This window comes from Onthophagus taurus, chromosome 7, assembly GCF_036711975.1.
Source record: "Onthophagus taurus isolate NC chromosome 7, IU_Otau_3.0, whole genome shotgun sequence".
Taxonomy (NCBI): domain Eukaryota; kingdom Metazoa; phylum Arthropoda; class Insecta; order Coleoptera; family Scarabaeidae; genus Onthophagus; species Onthophagus taurus.
In genome coordinates, this window is record NC_091972.1 from 40,005,001 (window position 1) to 40,024,899 (window position 19,899).

General features: G+C 33.5%; 4 protein-coding genes across 5 annotated transcripts in view; all 4 read right to left on the minus strand.

Annotated features, from left to right (window-relative positions):
* The window catches only part of LOC111420397 (esterase B1-like), a 2,418-nt gene extending 1,552 nt beyond the window's left edge, over window positions 1-866 (minus strand). The window contains exons 1-2 of the mRNA XM_023053374.2: window positions 648-866; window positions 1-596 (exon numbers count right to left, since the gene is read on the minus strand). The exon at window positions 1-596 is cut by the window's left edge and continues 88 nt beyond it. Coding sequence (XP_022909142.2) covers window positions 1-596; window positions 648-782 — 731 coding nt within the window. The 5' untranslated portion in view covers window positions 783-866. The remainder of the gene's footprint in view (window positions 597-647) is intronic.
* Window positions 867-10,557: 9,691 nt separating this feature from the next.
* On the minus strand, window positions 10,558-19,639 carry LOC111419749 (juvenile hormone esterase-like). 2 transcript variants are annotated; one of them, XR_011640832.1, is made up of 5 exons: window positions 19,441-19,639; window positions 18,706-19,389; window positions 18,325-18,651; window positions 16,829-18,260; window positions 10,558-11,730 (listed from the first exon to the last, which is right to left on the minus strand). XR_011640832.1 is itself a non-coding variant. In XM_023052609.2 (4 exons), exons 1-4 carry the CDS (start codon window positions 19,573-19,575, stop codon window positions 17,814-17,816), a joined length of 1,593 nt encoding a protein of 530 aa, XP_022908377.2. In that variant the 5' UTR covers window positions 19,576-19,639; the 3' UTR covers window positions 16,727-17,813. The 2 variants fall into 2 exon arrangements, 1 of the variants encoding a protein (XP_022908377.2); XM_023052609.2 differs by lacking the exon at window positions 10,558-11,730 and having other exon boundaries at window positions 16,727-18,260.
* LOC139430505 (uncharacterized) lies at window positions 10,961-11,602 on the minus strand. Its single transcript, XM_071197574.1, has one exon. The coding sequence runs from the start codon at window positions 11,600-11,602 to the stop codon at window positions 10,961-10,963; it is 642 nt and encodes a 213-aa protein (XP_071053675.1).
* On the minus strand, window positions 11,993-16,102 carry LOC139430506 (uncharacterized). Its single transcript, XM_071197575.1, has one exon. It carries the CDS (start codon window positions 16,100-16,102, stop codon window positions 11,993-11,995), a length of 4,110 nt encoding a protein of 1,369 aa, XP_071053676.1.
* Window positions 19,640-19,899: the final 260 nt, after the last annotated feature.

A 19,899-nucleotide genomic window follows, 5' to 3' on the forward strand; every position in this document is an offset into this window, starting at 1 on the left:
CCATCAAATTTTAACACCTCCCCGAGTTTTTTTAATGAATCTTTTCTGCTAGTTGCCCATGAACACAAACTACATCCACCATGAAGAATTAATTTATGTACGAATCCGTTACATAACGATGATAACATAATATGATGTGCAATAGCAGCGCCACTACAAGCTCCAAAAAGCGTAACATTATCCGGATCCCCACAAAAACTCGTAATATTTTTTTGCACCCACTTCAAGGACATTACAACATCTTTGATGCCTTGATTTCCGGTTACTCCCAATGATTGATCTTCAAGGTATGAAAACCCAAAGGCCCCGTATCGATAACAAACCGTTACCAGAACAATGTCTTCAGTTAAAAAAAAATCTGGACCGTGAAGTTCGGTTTTTGCATTTCCAGCAACAAAACCGTGTCCGTGAACGAAAACTATAACAGGTTTTAATGGCGATGATCGACATTTATTTAAATTGGGGGTGTAAACATTCAGATGAAGACAATCTTCGGAACCTTCAAGTTTTCGTGTTAAAATATTTTTTGAAATGCACCCATCTTTTTCAGTAGTTGCGTCTAAAGTTCCGATCCAACGTTCGGGTGCTTCAGGATTCTATTTAATAATAATAATTGGTGTAATAAATATAAAATTAAATTTAATTACCTTAAATCGTAATTTTCCAAGAGGTGGTTTTGCATAAGGTATGCTATAAAAGCTGTAAAATATACCATTCTTATAGTTTCTAGATAATTTTCCGCGTACTAAACCTTGTTGTAAATCAACGATAACTTCGTCCATAGCGATGTTCTCGACTAATTTAGAAAACAAATTAGAGGCAGTTACATTAACCAATTTATTGAACTTGGACTTTCACCACTTTATATTGAAACTTAAAAAAAATGCAACAGTAAAATGCACTTGAATTAATTTTATTAATTACTCATTTGTAATGCTAACAAATTGTTGTAAGCGTTTAGGTTTTTGATGTTTCTTCTTCTCCTTTTTTTCCCTTACTCCATTTCTTTTAGAATTGCACCTTATTTGTTGCATAGTTGTTTATAGTCTATTGTAAAATATTTCCTTTATTTGTGTGTCTTGATCATTTGTCGTGGCATACACATTTGTTATTAAGAGGCTATTCCGATTTTTATTTTGGAAGCGTGCCCATATTCTTTCTGAGACTAGTTTGCGTTCTAATAGAGATATCTTTACTCATCATAAAAGTCACTTCCTTTTCTCTTTTTGCATTTCTTAGCAAATTTCCAGACTATAAAACAGACTAACTCTAAATTTCTCTATACAGGTGTTCCGGTGACTCGGGGCATAAAATTAACCTCATATACTCTAGAGCAAAAATGATGACGATTCGTGAAAAAAAATTATTATAAAAGTCTTCAAATGGCTAAGATATGGGCCATCAAAGTTCAGAAATTTTAACACATTTTTCTAAATATTTTCAATACCATTTATGGTAGAGCGTTGAAATTGGGTATTTGGTAAACAAATATCAAGCAAAATCATTGAACCAATTTTGACTTTGATCGGGCGGCGGCAACCATGCTATACAGGATGTCCCTAAAATTTGTTTGCTCAGAACTTTTTTGTTCGCTCGTAACCCTACATTTATTTTTGTACTTTTTAATAGAAAATTTATTTTAGAAACTATTATCACTCTTTGACAATTTTTATAACATTTACTGTTTTCGAGTTATTCGCGAAAACGTTAAGCTTTGATTTCAATCGTAACAAACAAAAAAAGGAAACATATTCCGCAAGATCTGAGTTGGCGATGACAATTCAAAAACGAACTGAGCTAATAACCATTATTTGCATACATTTCTAAGTGCAGACATAGTTAAATCCAGTGTTAATTTATTTTAGTTGAATAAAAGAATGTAATTTCCAAAACAATAAATTTAATTTTCACGGTTACAACAAACAAGAAAATAGCAACAATTCTAACAAAAATATTAACAAGAACAATAAAATTGTAAACAAATAGTAATAAATAAAAAAGAACAAAAAAATACTAAAGCAGATGTTTAAAAACACTCCCGCCGGCATCAATGCACGCCTGATATCGCCGTCTTAAATTAAAGCGCACTCTGCGGAGAACATCGATCACAGTTCGAAGTTGATCAAATGAATCAACAATTCGCAACCTCAGTTGATCAACTCGTTTTCGATCAACTGATTTAAACGCAGTAAATTAGCAATTTAACGCGTCCCCATAAATAAAAATCTACAGGTGTAAGATCCGGCGATCGGGGGGCCAACTTATCGGTGCACCTACTCCTAGTCCAATCCACCGTCCCGGAAAACGTTCCCTCAGAAATTCTTGGACAGCTTGTGTGCTATGTGCAGGAGCACCATTATGCATATACCACATTGCTTGCCTTGTGTTTAAAGGACCGTCATCTAAAAAATCATCTAATTCCTTTAAATGTCGCCTGTATGTATGTCCATCCTCACCAGCCTTGATGGCAAGAAAACGGGTCCAATAATTACATCGCCCACGATGCCAACCCAAACGTTAAGAGAAAATCTCCATTGTGATTTCCAAGTTTTCTTAAATCTTGGATTTTCGTCCGCCCAACTATGTAAATTTCTCAAATTGAAGATTCCATCTTTAGAAAAAGTGGATTCATCTGTAAAAAGCACTTTTTCTTAAAACTGATCATCAATTTGAATTTTGTGCTGCATTATTTGGCAATATTGCAGTCGCAGTGGGTAATCAGCCAGTCGAACTTCCTGAACTTTGTAACAATGAAATGGATAAAGCTGTTGCTCGTGAAGAACACTCCAGACAGTTGTTTTTGAAGTTAAAAAGTGCCTCGCCATATCCAAAGTACTAGCTGTAGTATTTTCTTCTACGTAGTCTAGAATATCTTCTTCTAGTTCGGGTGTTCGGACTGATCTTACGTTGCTGTTGTTAGTAAATTTCGGCTTAAACGTCCCATTTTCCCTTAAATGGGTTTCAATCCTTAAAAATATTTTTCGATTGGGCGCTCTGCGATTCGGAAATTTCTCCCGATAACGCTTAGCGACTGCTACGGCGTTTCCATTACATTCCCCTAATGTCAAAATCATGTCAGTTTGTTCACTAAATGTGTAACTCTCCATTTTGAACACTTAAAATTAATAAAAACTTAACTAACAATAAACTATCATTTGTGTTTAAACGACATAAGCAAGTTGACAGCTCAATTTGTTTTTTTAATTGCCATGGCCAACCTTGACTTTTTCGAAGATATTTATTTTTTAGTGTTACCATTGAAATCGAAGCTTAATATTTTCGCGTATAACTCGAAAACGGTCAATGTTATCAAAATTTTCAAAGAGTGATAAAAGTCTCTAAAATAAATTTTCTATTAAAAAGTACAAAAATAAATGTAGGGTTACGAGCGAACAAAAAAGTTCTGAGCAAACAAATTTTAGGGACAGCCTGTATAGCATGGTTGCCGCCGCCCGATTAAAGTCAAAATTGGTTCAATGATTTTGCTTGATATTTGTTTACCCTGTACCAAATTTCAACGCTCTACCATAAATGGTATTGAAAATATTTAGAAAAATGTGTTAAAACTTCTGAAGTTTGATGGCCCATATCTTGACCATTTGAAGACTTTTATAATAATTTTTTTTCACGAATCGTCATCATTTTTGCTCTAGTGTATGAGGTTAATTTTATGCCCCGAGTCACCGGAACATCCTGTATAGTCTCTCCAGACCCATTCCATCTTACTTTGTTCATACTAACTTTATATCTTTCGCATTCTTGTGACACTTGACTAGTTTTACTTATTTGGTACATGATCGTGAATCCAACAGGGGATATGGAGCATTTCTCGTATATCTAGTCCTGTGCTTATTATTTTATACCTCTTTAGTCTGCGCTTGTGCACCCTATATCCAGAAAATTTGCCATCCACGTCTAATTTCATTTCTGCAACATTATTTTCTATTCCACATTATCGTGTGTGTTATTTTCTATCCGCTAACTGTGTGGCTCCATTTACACTAGTATCCGTGCAAACTATTTGACGAAAACATTTCAAATTTGAACAGGTGGTAACCTGTTTCTGTAGTAGGTGGTAATTTCACAGAAAATCGCGGCTTAGTAGGATGCGATTATGTCGGAAACGGCTAGGTGGATTTCAACGCGGTTTCAGTTTTTGAAAATGATGTTTCTTATTTTTAAGAGCGATTTAAGCGAATTATAAATTAAAAACCAACAGAAATAAACCATGCGGGGAGAAGGGGTTCTATTCAATCCGGCTAGGTGTGTTTCAGAATGACGTCGCGCCATTATTTTACCTACATAAAGAAATAAGGGCGCGACGTCTAGTCTGGAACACACACCAGCACAGCACCACCTTTTCCGATTAGTCTCTTATAGTCTTTCCTAGTTTCTCCTGTCTATTCCATTCATTGCTAACATCGTCTATAATTACTTTTTAGTAAGCGACTTTCTTTTAGTAAACGTTTCTGATTTCATTTGTTGATACTCATATACGTTAACGTTAATTAGCATCTAAACCTCGAAATATCGAAAACAAATTGAACATCTGCACATTGAAAGCGAACAAATAATAATGTCAATGTTAGATTTAAGTTAAGTGTACGAAGAGTCTTGTGTATGGTCAAATAAATTATCATTTGGCGGACTGAAAACCTGTTTCATATGTTAGGTTCGTTAGCGAAACTGTTTCTAATTGATTGAAACCTCGCTTGGTAGTCCCCCTGTCACGTGTGCTTGCATTATTGGTCATGTGCCAATGGAATTTTGACTTTGAAACCAGTTGGTTTAACAGGTTGTGCAATAATACCCACTATCCAGACTAGTCAAATTACCCATCCTTGCCTCTCAGGCAGAATGGAACGTAGAATGATGTTGCCTAAAGAAATCTTTGAGCTATTTTACACCTCATCTTATTCTCTAACAATCGCTCTTAATAGTGGCATTAATACCGTATTTTCTCGAATGTAATCCGCACCTTTTTTACAAATTTTATGTGCTCTAAAATCAAATGCGGATTACAATCGGGTGCGGATTAGATTCACAATCGTATAGTTGCAATTTGGAAAATAATTAATATTAAGGGTTTTAGAATGATATTTACATTTTTATGTATCATTTTCTTCCCATATTACGTCATCTTCGGATCAATAAGGATCAATTCGGATTATACAAAACTTCTTAAATGATGTTATAATATTGAAAGGCTTTTTAAAAAAAGACCACTTTTCCTCCGTAATTGTTATTAATTAATCAATCTGAGACGTTTCGGGAACACCTCCCATCTTCAGTCTACAAATAGTCACTCGTAATATTATCTACAAAAAAACTACAACAAAAGACCATAAAAATCTCAAACCACACAAAAAATAAAAAAATTAATTAAATAAATATAAATAATTTATTAAAAATAAAGTAATAGATAATATTACGAGTGACTATTTGTAGACAGAAGATGGGAGGTGTTCCCGAAACGTTTCGGATTGATTAATTTATAACAATTACGGAGGAAAAGTGGTCTTTTTTAAAAAACCTTTCATATAACAACACCTCTAGTTCAATTTATCGTTTAGTTACAATATTAATTTTCAGGGATCGTTTTCCATGTCGCCTACACTCACTAAACAAGTTCATAAGCTCCTTTAATTGCTCCAGGTTTTGTTAATTCTCGAGTTTGTTAATATACATATACAGCCTGATTCAGAGTAAGCGCCTTATTTTTTTTTAGCCACACTATGGGTACTACTTTCAAAATATTTGGCAGTAATATGTTTTAGGACACTCTCTACACGATGGTGATATCATATTTTCAATTGGACGAATTATTTCAAAATGGCGACTGTCAACTTTTTTTTTTAAATGGAATGCCAACATTTTTTTTTTATTATTGAGATCTTAAAAGCATTGTTTTTACGACAGTATTTTGTTTTTCTTAAAAATTCATTTCTTTCCCCATCCTAAAGGAACCTAATATTTTAATCTATACTCTGTTTTTAAACCAGGAGGAGTATTTTAAATTTGACACCAGATTGACCTTGCACGTGATTGGTTGAATGCGAGGAAGGTTCACACACAGGCAATTTTGAATTTTGATTTTGAATTTGAAGGTTAGGTAATTGATAATTCGACAGTTTCGTGTCATTATTGTATATTTTGTGTTCTTAAACCCTTTTTTATTATATTTTGAAATAAATACACTCATAACTTCAATGTTAATTTGTATGTATAGTGTTGACGATAACAAACGAAAATAAATACAATAATAAGTAAATAAATAAATAATAATTATTAATTTAAATTTACCGCCAAAATATCTAGTGATATTTTCTGGTGATTTTTTCCAGTGTAAATCTGACTTTCGCGTTTACTCCTCCTGGTTTAAAAACAGAGTATAGTTCTAGTGCAAGTGTTAGTTCTAGTTTTAATTGTTATTCAGCGCTAAGTTTCGGGTTTAGCCCTGTGTCTTCAGACGCTGAATGTTAGGTAAGGTTAGTTTTGTTTACAAACATTAATTATACCATGAAGTATTCTTTGGCAATTTGTAATGGCAATTATAGCGTGAAGTTTTGTTTTGTAATGTCAATTATAGCGTGAAGGAATGTGAGGTAAAGTTAGTTTTGTTTACAAACATTAATTATACCATGAACTTTTCTTTGGCAATTAGTAATGGCAATTATAGCGTGAAGTTTTCTTTTGTAATGTCAATTATAGCGTGAAGGAATGTGAGGTAAGGTTAGTTTTGTTTACAAACATTAATTATACCATGAACTTTTCTTTGGCAATTAGTAATGGCAATTATAACGTGAAGTTTTTTTTTGTAATGTCAATTACAGCGTGAAGGAATGTGAGGTAAGGTTAGTTTTGTTTACAAACATTAATTATACCATGAAGTATTCTTTGGCAATTAGTAATGGCAATTATAGCGTGAAGTTTTCTTTTGTAATGTCAATTATAGCGTGAAGGAATGTGAGGTAAGGTTAGTTATGTTTACAAACATTAATTATACCATGAAGTATTCTTTGGCAATTTGTAATGGCAATTATAGCGTGAAGTTTTGTTTTGTAATGTCAATTATAGCGTGAAGGAATGTGAGGTAAGGTTAGTTTTGTTTACAAACATTAATTATACCATGAAGTTTTCTTTGGCAATTAGTAATGGCAATTATAGCGTGAAGTTTTCTTTTGTAATGTCAATTATAGCGTGAAGGAATGTGAGGTAAGGTTAGTTTTGTTTACAAACATTAATTATACCATGAACTTTTCCTTGGCAATTAGTAATGGCAATTATAACGTGAAGTTTTTTTTTGTAATGTCAATTACAGCGTGAAGGAATGTGAGGTAAGGTTAGTTTTGTTTACAAACATTAATTATACCATGAAGTATTCTTTGGCAATTAGTAATGGCAATTATAGCGTGAAGTTTTCTTTTGTAATGTCAATTATAGCGTGAAGGAATGTGAGGTAAGGTTAGTTATGTTTACAAACATTAATTATACCATGAAGTATTCTTTGGCAATTTGTAATGGCAATTATAGCGTGAAGTTTTGTTTTGTAATGTCAATTATAGCGTGAAGGAATGTGAGGTAAGGTTAGTTTTGTTTACAAACATTAATTATACCATGAAGTTTTCTTTGGCAATTAGTAATGGCAATTATAACGTGAAGTTTTCTTTTGTAATGTCAATTATAGCGTGAAGGAATGTGAGGTAAGGTTAGTTTTGTTTACAAACATTAATTATACCATGAAGTATTCTTTGGCAATTAGTAATGGCAATTATAGCGTGAAGTTTTCTTTTGTAATGTCAATTATAGCGTGAAGGAATGTGAGGTAAGGTTAGTTATGTTTACAAACATTAATTATACCATGAAGTATTCTTTGGCAATTTGTAATGGCAATTATAGCGTGAAGTTTTCTTTTGTAATGTCAATTATAGCGTGAAGGAATGTGAGGTAAGGTTAGTTTTGTTTACAAACATTAATTATACCATGAAGTATTCTTTGGCAATTAGTAATGGCAATTATAGCGTGAAGTTTTCTTTTGTAATGTCAATTATAGCGTGAAGGAATGTTCGGTAAGGTTAGTTTTGTTTACAAACATTAATTATATCTTGAAGTTTTCTTTGGCAATTATACTCTGTTTTTAAACCAGGAGGAGTATTTTAAATTTGTCACCAGATTGACCTTGCACGTGATTGGTTGAATGCAAGGAAGGTTCACACACAGGCAATTTTGAATTTTGAATTTGAAGGTTAGGTTATTGACAATTCGACAGTTTCGTGTCATTATTGTAAATTTTGTGTTCTTAAACCCTTCTTTATTATATTTTGAAACAAATACACTCATAACTTCAATGTTAATTTGTATGTATAGTGTTGACGATAACAAATGAAAATAAATACAATAATAAGTAAATAAATAAATAATAATTATTAATTTAAATTTACCGCCAAAATATCTAGTGATATTTTCTGGTGATTTTTTCCAGTGTAAATCTGACTTTCGCGTTTACTCCTCCTGGTTTAAAAACAGAGTATAGTTCTAGTGCAAGTGTTAGTTCTAGTTTTAATTGTTATTCAGCGCTAAGTTGTATATTTTTAAGTTTCGGGTTTAGCCCTGTGTCTTCAGACGCTGAATGTTAGGTAAGGTTAGTTTTGTTTACAAACATTAATTATACCATGAAGTATTCTTTGGCAATTTGTAATGGCAATTATAGCGTGAAGTTTTCTTTTGTAATGTCAATTATAGCGTGAAGGAATGTGAGGTAAGGTTAGTTTTGTTTACAAACATTAATTATACCATGAAGTATTCTTTGGCAATTTGTAATGGCAATTATAACGTGAAGTTTTCTTTTGTAATGTCAATTATAGCGTGAAGGAATGTGAGGTAAGGTTAGTTTTGTTTACAAACATTAATTATACCATGAAGTATTCTTTGGCAATTAGTAATGGCAATTATAGCGTGAAGTTTTCTTTTGTAATGTCAATTATAGCGTGAAGGAATGTGAGGTAAGGTTAGTTATGTTTACAAACATTAATTATACCATGAAGTATTCTTTGGCAATTTGTAATGGCAATTATAGCGTGAAGTTTTCTTTTGTAATGTTAATTATAGCGTGAAGGAATGTGAGGTAAGGTTAGTTTTGTTTACAAACATTAATTATACCTTGAAGTTTTCTTTGGCAATTATACTCTGTTTTTAAACCAGGAGGAGTATTTTAAATTTGTCACCAGATTGACCTTGCACGTGATTGGTTGAATGCGAGGAAGGTTCACACACAGGCAATTTTGAATTTGAAGGTTAGGTTATTGACAATTCGACAGTTTCGTGTCATTATTGTAAATTTTGTGTTCTTAAACCCTTCTTTATTATATTTTGAAATAAATACACTCATAACTTCAATGTTAATTTGTATGTTTAGTGTTGACGATAACAAACGAAAATAAATACAATAATAAGTAAATAAATAAATAATAACAATTATTGATTTAAATTTACCGCCAAAATATCTAGTGATATTTTCTGGTGATTTTTCCTAGTGTAAATCTGACTTTCGCGTTTACTCCTCCTGGTTTAAAAACAGAGTATAGTAGCGCATGAATGTTTTACACTCGATATTATTTTTGTCAAAATAAATAAATAAGTAGATGTTTATTACAAAATAAAGTTTAATTGTTTCTTTTGTGTCTAGCGCTACTTGATATTTGAACAAAAATAACATCGAGTGTAAAACATTCATGCGCTACTAGATTAAAATGTGTGCTTTTTGATGGGGAAAGAAATGAATTTTTAAGAAAAACAAAATACTATCGTATAAAGAATGTTTTTAGGACCTCAATAATAAAAAAAAAATTTTGGCATTCCATTTAAAAAAAAAAAGTTGACAGTCGCCATTTTGAAATAATTCTTCCAATTGAAAATGTGGCATCACCATCGTGTACAGAATGACCCAAAACATATTACTGCCAAATATTTTGAAAGTAGTACCCATAGTGTGGCTAAAAAAAAATAAGGCGCTTACTCTGAATCAGGCTGTACCTACACAGGTTGTAGTATGGATGTTATTCCACCAGGTATTATTATTATGACAAGAAGTCTAAACCAAGGGCAATCAGTCTATGATTAATTAGTATCCTTATTTAATAATCCTCCTGGTCTAAGACTCCATACTTGTCCTAATCATACCATCATCACCTTTTCCATTATCCATCCTTTTTGTTGTGCCCTAACTAGGACGTCATTCGGGAAGTCTTTCAGATTTCAGAATGGTTTTTTTCTCAATATTACTAATGACAGCAATTTTTCCCTATCACTTGTTACTGCTAGCATCAATGGTATGCGCAATTTTTCGCAACCACTCGTTTATAAAGAAATTTCCCACACACCTCTTCTTTCCAGTGTGTAATTGGGTGGCATATCCAGATATGTAAATCATTAGGAGCTTTTGGGAAGTTGTAGTTCTGCGCCTCAACGATAACATCATTCGGCGCATAAATCCCACAGTCCAACCTTTGCTAGTGTTAACGCGCGGTAAAAAAAACCGGGTACAAAAATTTAAATAGGTGCTGAGTGAAGTATTTAATAAAGAAAAAGAATTTATATAAATAATAATTGTAATCTAATTGACGAAAGAATGATGTATAAAATAAATAATATAGAGCTTACGTGAAATAATTATTGTAGTGGAGGTAAGAGATGTGCTCGCAACCACCGTTCGATCGAAAGAGAGATAAAAATCTCTTCGCTGAGATTTATCATTACGGCGCATACAAATTCGCGCAGTGACAAATATATAGTTTAAGGGTGGCGCGAACATTCCACCCACCAACAAAAAGGTAAGTGAACTTTTTTTACAAACATGAAATAATTAATAATTAAAAATTACATAGTTAGGCAATGCCAAAAAATAACAATGAAAATAATAAAAAAATAATAAAATAAACAAATAAAGAAAGAATTAACAATTTTAAGGTTTAGGAACTTTAGTTTCGTTGGCCGGCAGTGGACAGATTTTTATGGTTGGTCTTGTGAACAGTCCGTTCTTGGTTCGAATTGTTACAACACGAATCACACCATCGTCGCCAGGATGGAGCTGTGTGATTCGCCCCATCTCCCATTTCAAAGGTGGAAGTTGTTCATTTTTTACGATGACCAGATCACCGACAGTAGGAATTGGAGTTGGTGAGGTCCATTTGGATCTTGCTTGAAGAGTGGATAAGTACTCCATGGTCCATCTCTTCCAGAAGTCCTGGAGCATGCGTTGGAGGAGCTTCCATCGATCCAATCGATTTAGGGGAACCTTTGTGTAGTCTGGTTCTGAAATTAAACTATTTAGTGGTTCTAAACATAAGAAATGACCTGGTGTCAGTGGCTGAAGATCGTTTGGATCACTCGATATCGGTGTGAGGGGCCTGGAGTTGAGCACAGCCTCTATTTGGGTGAGGACGGTGTAGACCTCCTCGAACGTAAGACGTTGATCTCCAATAACTCGAAGCAAATGGGACTTTACTGATTTCACGCCTGCTTCAGCGAGACCATTAAAGTGAGGTCCACCAGGTGGATGAAAAATCCAATGGAGTCCTAGACGTGTTCCCGAAGCTTCTGCCATCTCTTTTAATTTATTGTTCGCTCCAACAAAGTTAGTCCCTTGGTCCGACAGGATTAAAGAACATCGACCTCTTCGTGCTATGAATCGACGTAATGCGGCTATGAATGCTTCAGTGGTTAAATCTGTAACTAATTCGAGGTGAATAGCCTTGGTGGACGTGCAGACAAATACGCAAAAATACGACTTAACAGACCGGGAGCCTCGAGTGCGATTCAATGTCGTGTAGATAGGGCCAGCAAAATCCACAGAGACGGTAGAGAATGCCCTCACATCAGCCACTCGACAAGAGGGAAGATCCGCCATAAATGGGGCGTAGGACCTTGGTTTACATCGGAAGCATCGTATGCATTTGGAGATGACACGTTGGATCACTTGTCGAGATGATATTATCTAAAAATGTTGTAGTACGATAGATTGTAAAGTTCTTGGTCCCGGATGTAGGTAAGTTTGATGAATATCTTGCACAATTAGTTCACTTAAACGTGATGTTTTAGGTAATAGCACAGGGTGTTTATGATCGAACGGTAGTGTTGCGTTTTTTAATCTACCACCCACCCTGAGAAGCTTGTCTCGATCGACAAAAGGAGCCAATTGACGATATGGTTTTAACAATGGTTTATTTTCTTTGATAGCAGTGAAAAGTGTAGCAAAATGCTGATTTTGAATAAATCGAATAAGAATATGGAGTGAGTTTTGAATCTCAAAGGGAGATAAAACTAGAGAATAATATCGTTTTTGTTTTTGACAATGAAGAATAAAACGATACATGTATGCAAGGATACGTTTGATTTTGTTGATAGAAGAAAACTTATTGAGAAGAGTGGATAAAATGTGAGTTTGCACCTCAGTAGAATTAACTTGAAGAACTCTTTGTTCATTGTGTATCTCTTTTATTTCAGGATTGATGCGACGATGAGCTGGCCAATTTTTTGGAGGACATCGGAGCCACGAGGGACCTTCCCACCAAAGTTGTAATGGGATTAAGGTTTCAGGAAAAAGACCTCTTGAACCACAATCGGCAGGGTTTTCCAATGAAGGTACGTATCTCCAAGAAGACGATGGTAAAATTTCCTGAATGTAATTGACTCGATTGGCGACAAAGATTTTCCATCGAGAGGATAATGATGCAATCCAAGCTAAGGTAACTTGTGAATCTGACCAGGCGGTAATTGAATCAAAATTAATTTGAGGCGATAAAATTTCTTTTAGATTCTCCAAGAGATTGACAAGTAAAACAGCTGCCAAAAGTTCCAATCGGGGAATGGAAGTTGATTTTAATGGAGCCACTCGTGATTTGGCGCAAAGAAAAGTTGTTGTTATTGATAAATCAGATTTTTGACAACGCAGATAAGCAACAGTACAATAACCCACTTGTGATGCGTCACAAAATAGATGGAGTTGAATTGACTGAGTTTTTAAAGGAATAGTTAAGCGAGGTAAGCGTAAGTTTGAAAGAAATTTAAGATTGTCTTTAAACTTTTGCCAATTTTGAACGATATTGTTTGGCGGTGTTTCATCCCAACCACTCTTTAATTGCCACAATTGTTGAATGAAACGTTTTGCTTTCAGAGTACAAGGAGTAAGAAATCCCAACGGATCGTAAATACGTGCAATGTCTGACAAGATAGATCTTTTCGTACAAGGAGTATTTCGACTGGTATGGGAATAGGAAAAATGATCAGTAGCAGGATCCCATTGAAGCCCGAGGACCTTGATATAGCTGATTTCATCGTAGTCCATTGAAACTGGATGTTGTAAGTCATCTTTTGATACTGATTGCAGGATATTGGAGCAGTTACTTGCCCATTTTCTGAGCTCAAATCCTCCCTTTTTTAAAAGATCTATTGATTCTTGCTGTAGTTGGCAAGCTTCTTCAATGGATGCAGCGCCAGTGACGATGTCATCAATATAGACATTGTTTTGTACAGCCTTTGAAGCCAATGGAAATTCATGCTTGTAAAGATGTGCAAGTTCAATAAGCGTTCGAAGTGCCAAAAATGGAGCAGATGAGACACCGTAAGTAACTGTGTTTAGAACATATTCTTTTATTGATTCATCAGGTGAAAATCGCCATAGAATTCGTTGGAAATCTCTATCTTTCGGTGAAATTAGAATTTGCCTGTACATTTGCTTTATATCACATGTAAATGCGAATGGAAAACATCTAAATTTCAATAAAATTTTAACGATATCTTGTTGTAATTTAGGTCCAATTAAAAGAGCATCATTTAATGAGTGACCATTGGAAGTAACAGACGAGGCGTCGAAAACCACACGAAGTTTGGTGGAGGCGCTTTCTGGCCGTAGTACGCAATGGTGAGGAATATAATAAACGGATTTCGAAGACACTTCAGGATTTGCGATAAGCGACATGTGCCCTGAATCCAGGTAATCTTTCATAAAATTGACATAATCGTTTTTTAGGGACAGATTTTTCAATAATCTGTTTTCTAAAGAAGTGAATCGTTTTAACGTTGATTGATAAGAACTACCCAGTATGGGTTCTTGGTTTTTGAAAGGAAGTGAAACAATAAATCTTCCAGCTTCAGTTCTTACATAATTTTGCTTAAAATGATTTTCACATTGATTCTCTTCCAAAGTTAAAGTAGAACTTCTTGGAATTGATTCAAGTTCCCAAAATCTTGGAAGGGATTCATCTAAGAAAGCGTCGGTAGTTGATAGGCATGTAGATGTTGTTGATGAAATAGAAGATTTTCCAATCAAAATCCAACCGAAAATGGATTCTAAAGCCACAGGATCATTGGGTTTGTTTTGAATGCGTCCGCTGAGGAAAACTTGTGGAACCAATTCTGCGCCAAGTAGGAGATCCACTTCCATGGAATTGCAATCGGGTTCAGGAGTGAAGTTTAAATGTTTAAGATGAGGATAAGCTTTAATAATGGATTGTACTGAAGGTTGATGGGAACAAATACTAGGTGTTATGAGAGCTTTGAAGTCTAAGGATGGTTCGGAATGTTGAATCGGTTGAACATGACATTGAACGGAGCCTTTGTTGCATATGGATGTCATGGAGTTGAGTCCTCTTATCTCTAAAGAAGAGTGATATGAACGAGGAAGACGTAATTTTTTTGACAATTTATCGGTGATAAAGTTGGACATACTGCCCGAATCAATTAAGGCTCGTACGAAGTGAGACTGTCCAAATCGATCTTTAATTTTCACAAATGCTAATGGTAAGATTACTCGTTGATGTTCGTTTTGATTTAACGGCTGTTTGATGTTCCACGAGGTACCCACATGAACTGAAGAAGGTTTTTTAGTATCAAAGTGAAGAGATGTATGATGATGTTGTTGACACATGCGACATCTATGGGAAGATGCACAATTTTGAGTTGTATGTTTGGAACTTAGACAGTTACGGCACAAGTTATGTTCTCTTGCTATCGATAGACGTTCAGCAGATGATTTGGCGTTGAAAGTTGCACAACGATAAATTGGATGTGATTCTTTGCATAATAAACATTTAGGAGAAATCGAATTTGTCTCAAGCTTTAGATTTGTGACTTTCTCTCTAGGATTATTCTTTATACGATTCATGAAAGGTTTTTCGTTGGATGTTAATACAACAGAATCTAATGCTTTCGCTCTTTTTTCTAGAAAATCCATCAACTGAGGATATGTTGGAATCTCAAAAGAAGTGTGCTCTGATTCAAAAGTGGTTTTAGTTTGCGTATCTAGTTTCAGCAAGAGCAAATTAAATAATAGAAAATCCCAATTATCGACTGGGAAACCCAACATACGAAAACCTTCTGTATTTTCTTTAAAGGTATCTATCAACGTTCTAAAATATTTTGAAGATTCCTCTTTAATAGGTTTTAAGTTTAAGATTTCATGGAAGTAAAGGGTGGCTAGATGCCTCTTGTTTTGGTAACGTCCCTTTAAAGCGTTGTAGGCGATTTCGTAATTGTCATTGGTGACCGGAAAGCCTTTTAAAAGATTGAAGGCTTCTCCTTTTAAGGAAGTAAGCAGGTATTGATACTTGGCTATTGGCGATAGAGATGTGTTTTCGTGAACCATGGTTTTGTACAAGTCGAAGAAGGTATGCCATTCTTTGTAATTACCATCAAATGTTGGAAGTTGAAGTTTGTTTAATTTAGGTGTTGCAGTTATCGGAGAAGAAATCGTGGATGTCGGTAGATCTGACAGATTATGTAATAAAGCTTTGATTTGATAATATTCTGAATCCACCTTTTTACGAATAGCATCTTGGGCATCGAAGTCGACTTCTTCAACCAGGCCAATAATGGAATTGTGTGCGGCCTTAAAATCATCGTAGATTTGCGAAACATCATTGGCTCTTTCAGCAAAAATTTGATTTTGCATAGGATCGGAAGGGTTAGTAGGTAAGGCACGTCCATATATGAACGTTTCAGTTATTTGATTAATGAATATATTGCGTTTTAAGGTTAACTTAGCGAGTTTATCACTCATGATTGAATGAGTTTTTTTTTCTTCTCTTTTCTTTTTCTTTTCCCTCATGATGATGAGGGACAAGAAATCGTCAAAAAATCGAGCAGACAAATATATGAAAAATAAAGATTCCAAAGGGAATGAAAACTTGCGTAAACAATCGCAAAAAAAAAAAAAATTCTAAAGGCAAATTAATGAGTAATTAATAAATTTCCCTTTAAAGAAAAAGAAGAAAAAAATAAAAAATTAAATTCTTTAATAATAAAGATAGAAAAGAAAGAAAAAATAGAAATCCTCGACAAAAAATAAATTAAGAAAAATTGTAACTTCATAAACTGATGTATAATTACGTATTCTAACAATAAGTTTAAAAATAAAATAAGTGAAGAAAATAATTCTTGTTTGCAAATGACTAAAATAGCCGTAACCACTTTTTTCAGGTAACCAGATGTGCACCAAGTTGGTTTTGATGAATCGATAACCGTGAAAAAAAGTGGTTTTTGAAAGAACGGATGGCGACCAAATGTGAATAATGGACTCGATAACGGAAAAATTGAATGATAATTAGCGATAAGAAAGGCTAGCAATCACCAGAAAACAATGAAAAAAATCCGAAATCGTCGTTGCCATCCGGCTCGAAGGACCAAATGTTAACGCGCGGTAAAAAAAACCGGGTACAAAAATTTAAATAGGTGCTGAGTGAAGTATTTAATAAAGAAAAAGAATTTATATAAATAATAATTGTAATCTAATTGACGAAAGAATGATGTATAAAATAAATAATATAGAGCTTACGTGAAATAATTATTGTAGTGGAGGTAAGAGATGTGCTCGCAACCACCGTTCGATCGAAAGAGAGATAAAAATCTCTTCGCTGAGATTTATCATTACGGCGCATACAAATTCGCGCAGTGACAAATATATAGTTTAAGGGTGGCGCGAACAGCTAGTATTAAAAATTTTTTAGTCCCTCCTTTCGTTTTTCTTGAGAGAACTAGAAAACTGCCTTGTCAATTTCATGAAATCGTCTCTTCTTTGGCCCGGTAAATTTTTTGCACGATGCCTCAGTCTGCAATAGCTACCTGGTCTTTCCGCAACAGCCGCAACGTTACTCTCATTCGTGCTAGGCATTACTATTTATTTTTAAAATTATATTTATTTTCCAATATGTTCTGGCTTGGTAAATTTAAAGTCTAGTCTAATAAAAACTCGTCGTAAGCAAGGTTTCTTTAGGTGCATCAGCGTCAGTCAACAGAAAAAATATATATTTATGGTTAACAACAAGCCTCGCATCGTTTTAGTGTTGTCGAATTGCTCAAAAAAAGATGCGGATTACATTCGCAAACTAAATTTTTTTACCACTATGCATTTTTAAAATCGGGGTGCGGATTAGATTCGAGTGCGGATAAGATTCGAGAAAATACGGTAGTTACTAATGGAAGACGGAAACCTTCTACTCTCCATTATCTCTCGATCTATTTTCATGCATTACATAGTAAGTGTCCATTAACGTTTGAAATTTTTTTTATAAAACTTCTCTCAGTTCTGATTACGCGAAGAATCGACTCCGAGTAGATGTAGTGTTATTGTTTAACATTTCATCGCCTATTGATGGATTATGGCAAACGTTATTAGTTTCATATAAAAATGCGAGAAAGTTGAATGTAGGCAACTCCAGTTAATTACAACATAAATGGTATTTTATAAAATTATGATTAAAACAAATAAATTGTTGATAAAGTTGTAAGTAAATTTAAACATTTAATTTTACAAAATAAAATTAATTATTATCTTTATAAAAATCTTCCCAGAATTTCACTCCATCTTCATCGGGATTTACTCCGGCTGTTAACTCTTTATCAATACATAAATAATTAAATTTATTTAATTCCACTGGATCCCACTGAACATTAATTAAATCATCATTAATATTTTTGCCATTAGGATTTCCGAATTTTGCAAAATTCGTCCAAAGTTTAACCATACGTTTTATTGTTAAATCTTCATCACTGTTTTCTTCGACTTCTGGATTTCCAAACATTCTAAATAAATAACAGAGTTCATCGCTGTGAGAAGCAACCGGTTTTGTTACCCCTTGTATTTTTTTATAGAGATTTAATTTTCCATGAAAAGCAAATTTAAAAAAGTAAATTGGTAATGATTGAGTGATTAAATGGGCTTTAATTGCGGTTTGTAGTGGATGCGCACAATATATATCACTTTTAACCTAAAATATAACATGTTTTACATCTTTTTTAGAAGAATCATGGAAGTAGGAATTAAGTACATACTTGTAAATATTTATATAGATCTTTCTCTTTTGGATAATTTCCGTTAAAATAAAATTTTTTAATTTTCTCAATTATCCCTTTTGAGTCTTTTAAATTATATGGAACTAAATCATCTAAATTAGTAATAACACCTGAATTTTCTTTAAATCTTCTTTCTGCTTCCTTCCCAAATATAAAACCTTCATCCGATGTATGTCCCATTAGAATAGGTACTTTTGTATAATTTCCTTTCGATATAATCAATTTGGGATCTTCCGTAAGAACTGAATTATTTAACTGATTTTCAATTATAGGAAAGAAATGTTTTTGAACATTCGGAGAAATAATCTAAAAACAAAAATGTTTGTACAAAAACAATAAATACCTAAAACAAATAAATACTGAATTAGCCAAAACTTTTTTTTGACCTTCATAAATCGAAATAGCGGATTTCGTTTGTAAAAATTCCAATAATCTTTTTTCATTTTCACCAACAAATTTTAACTCTTCCCCGAGTTTTGTTAAAGAATCTTTTCTACTAGTTGCCCATAAACTTAAACTACATCCACCGTGAAGAATTAATTTATGTATCATCCCATTACACAACGATGATAACATAATATGATGTGCAATACCAGCTCCACCACTAGCTCCGAAAAGCGTAACATTATTTGGATCCCCACAAAAATTCCTAATATTTTGTTGTACCCATTTTAAGGACATTACAACATCTTTAATACCTTGATTTCCGTTTACTCCCAATGATTGATCTTCAAGGTATGAAAACCCAAATGCTCCGTATCGATAACAAACCGTTACTAGAACAATGTCTTCAGTTAAAAAAAAATCTGGACCGTGAAGTTCGGTTTTTGCATTTCCAGCAACCAAACCGTGTCCGTGAACGAAAACTATAACAGGTTTTAATGAAGATGATTGAGAGTTATTTAAATTGGGGGTATAAACGTTTAAATGAAGACAATCTTCAGAGCCTTCAAGTTTGCGTGTGAAAATATTTTTTGAAATGCACCCATCTTTTTCAGTAGTTGCGTTTAAAGTTCCAATCCAACGTTCAGGTGGTTCAGGATTCTATTTAATAATAATAATTGGTGTAATAAATATAAAATTAAATTTAATTACCTTAAATCGTAATTTTCCAAGAGGTGGTTTTGCATAAGGTATACCAAAAAAACTATAAAAAGTACCATTTTTATAGTTTCTAGATAATTTTCCGCGTATTAAACCTTGTTGTAAACTAACGAGAATTTTGTTCATAGCGACAGGTGTTCTCGTTAATTTAAGAAACAAATTAAAGGTAGTTAGACTTTGTGAAATTTTATTACTTATTATTCACATAAAAAAATCAACACTAAAATACACTTTACTTTATTGTTTTTTGAATAAATAATAGCAAATGTTGGTAATTTAAAAGTTGTGTCCGATTAAGTGTTTTTCTTTTTTTGATGTATACAAGAATTCACAAAAAATATATAGTTTTTAATCGTTAAGATCTTTGTTTCTAGTTAGTGAAAAATAACGTTCTTATGGTAAAAAACAAATTAGGCGAGAATCTAATTGTAAGAGACACTTTAATACTAA

What these genes read in the sequence shown, in the direction of transcription:
- LOC139430505 (XM_071197574.1), bottom strand. Translation starts at nt 11,602, where the DNA reads ATGGCAGAAGCTTCGGGAACACGTCTAGGACTCCATTGGATTTTTCAT.
- LOC139430506 (XM_071197575.1), bottom strand. Translation starts at nt 16,102, where the DNA reads ATGAGGGAAAAGAAAAAGAAAAGAGAAGAAAAAAAAACTCATTCAATC.
- LOC111419749 (XM_023052609.2), bottom strand. Translation starts at nt 19,575, where the DNA reads ATGAACAAAATTCTCGTTAGTTTACAACAAGGTTTAATACGCGGAAAA. An exon ending in AAAAAGTTTTGGCTAATTCA is followed by an intron (nt 18,652 to 18,705) that starts GTATTTATTTGT and finishes TTTTGTTTTTAG; the next exon opens with ATTATTTCTCCGAATGTTCA. An exon ending in ATCTATATAAATATTTACAA is followed by an intron (nt 18,261 to 18,324) that starts GTATGTACTTAA and finishes GTTATATTTTAG; the next exon opens with GTTAAAAGTGATATATATTG.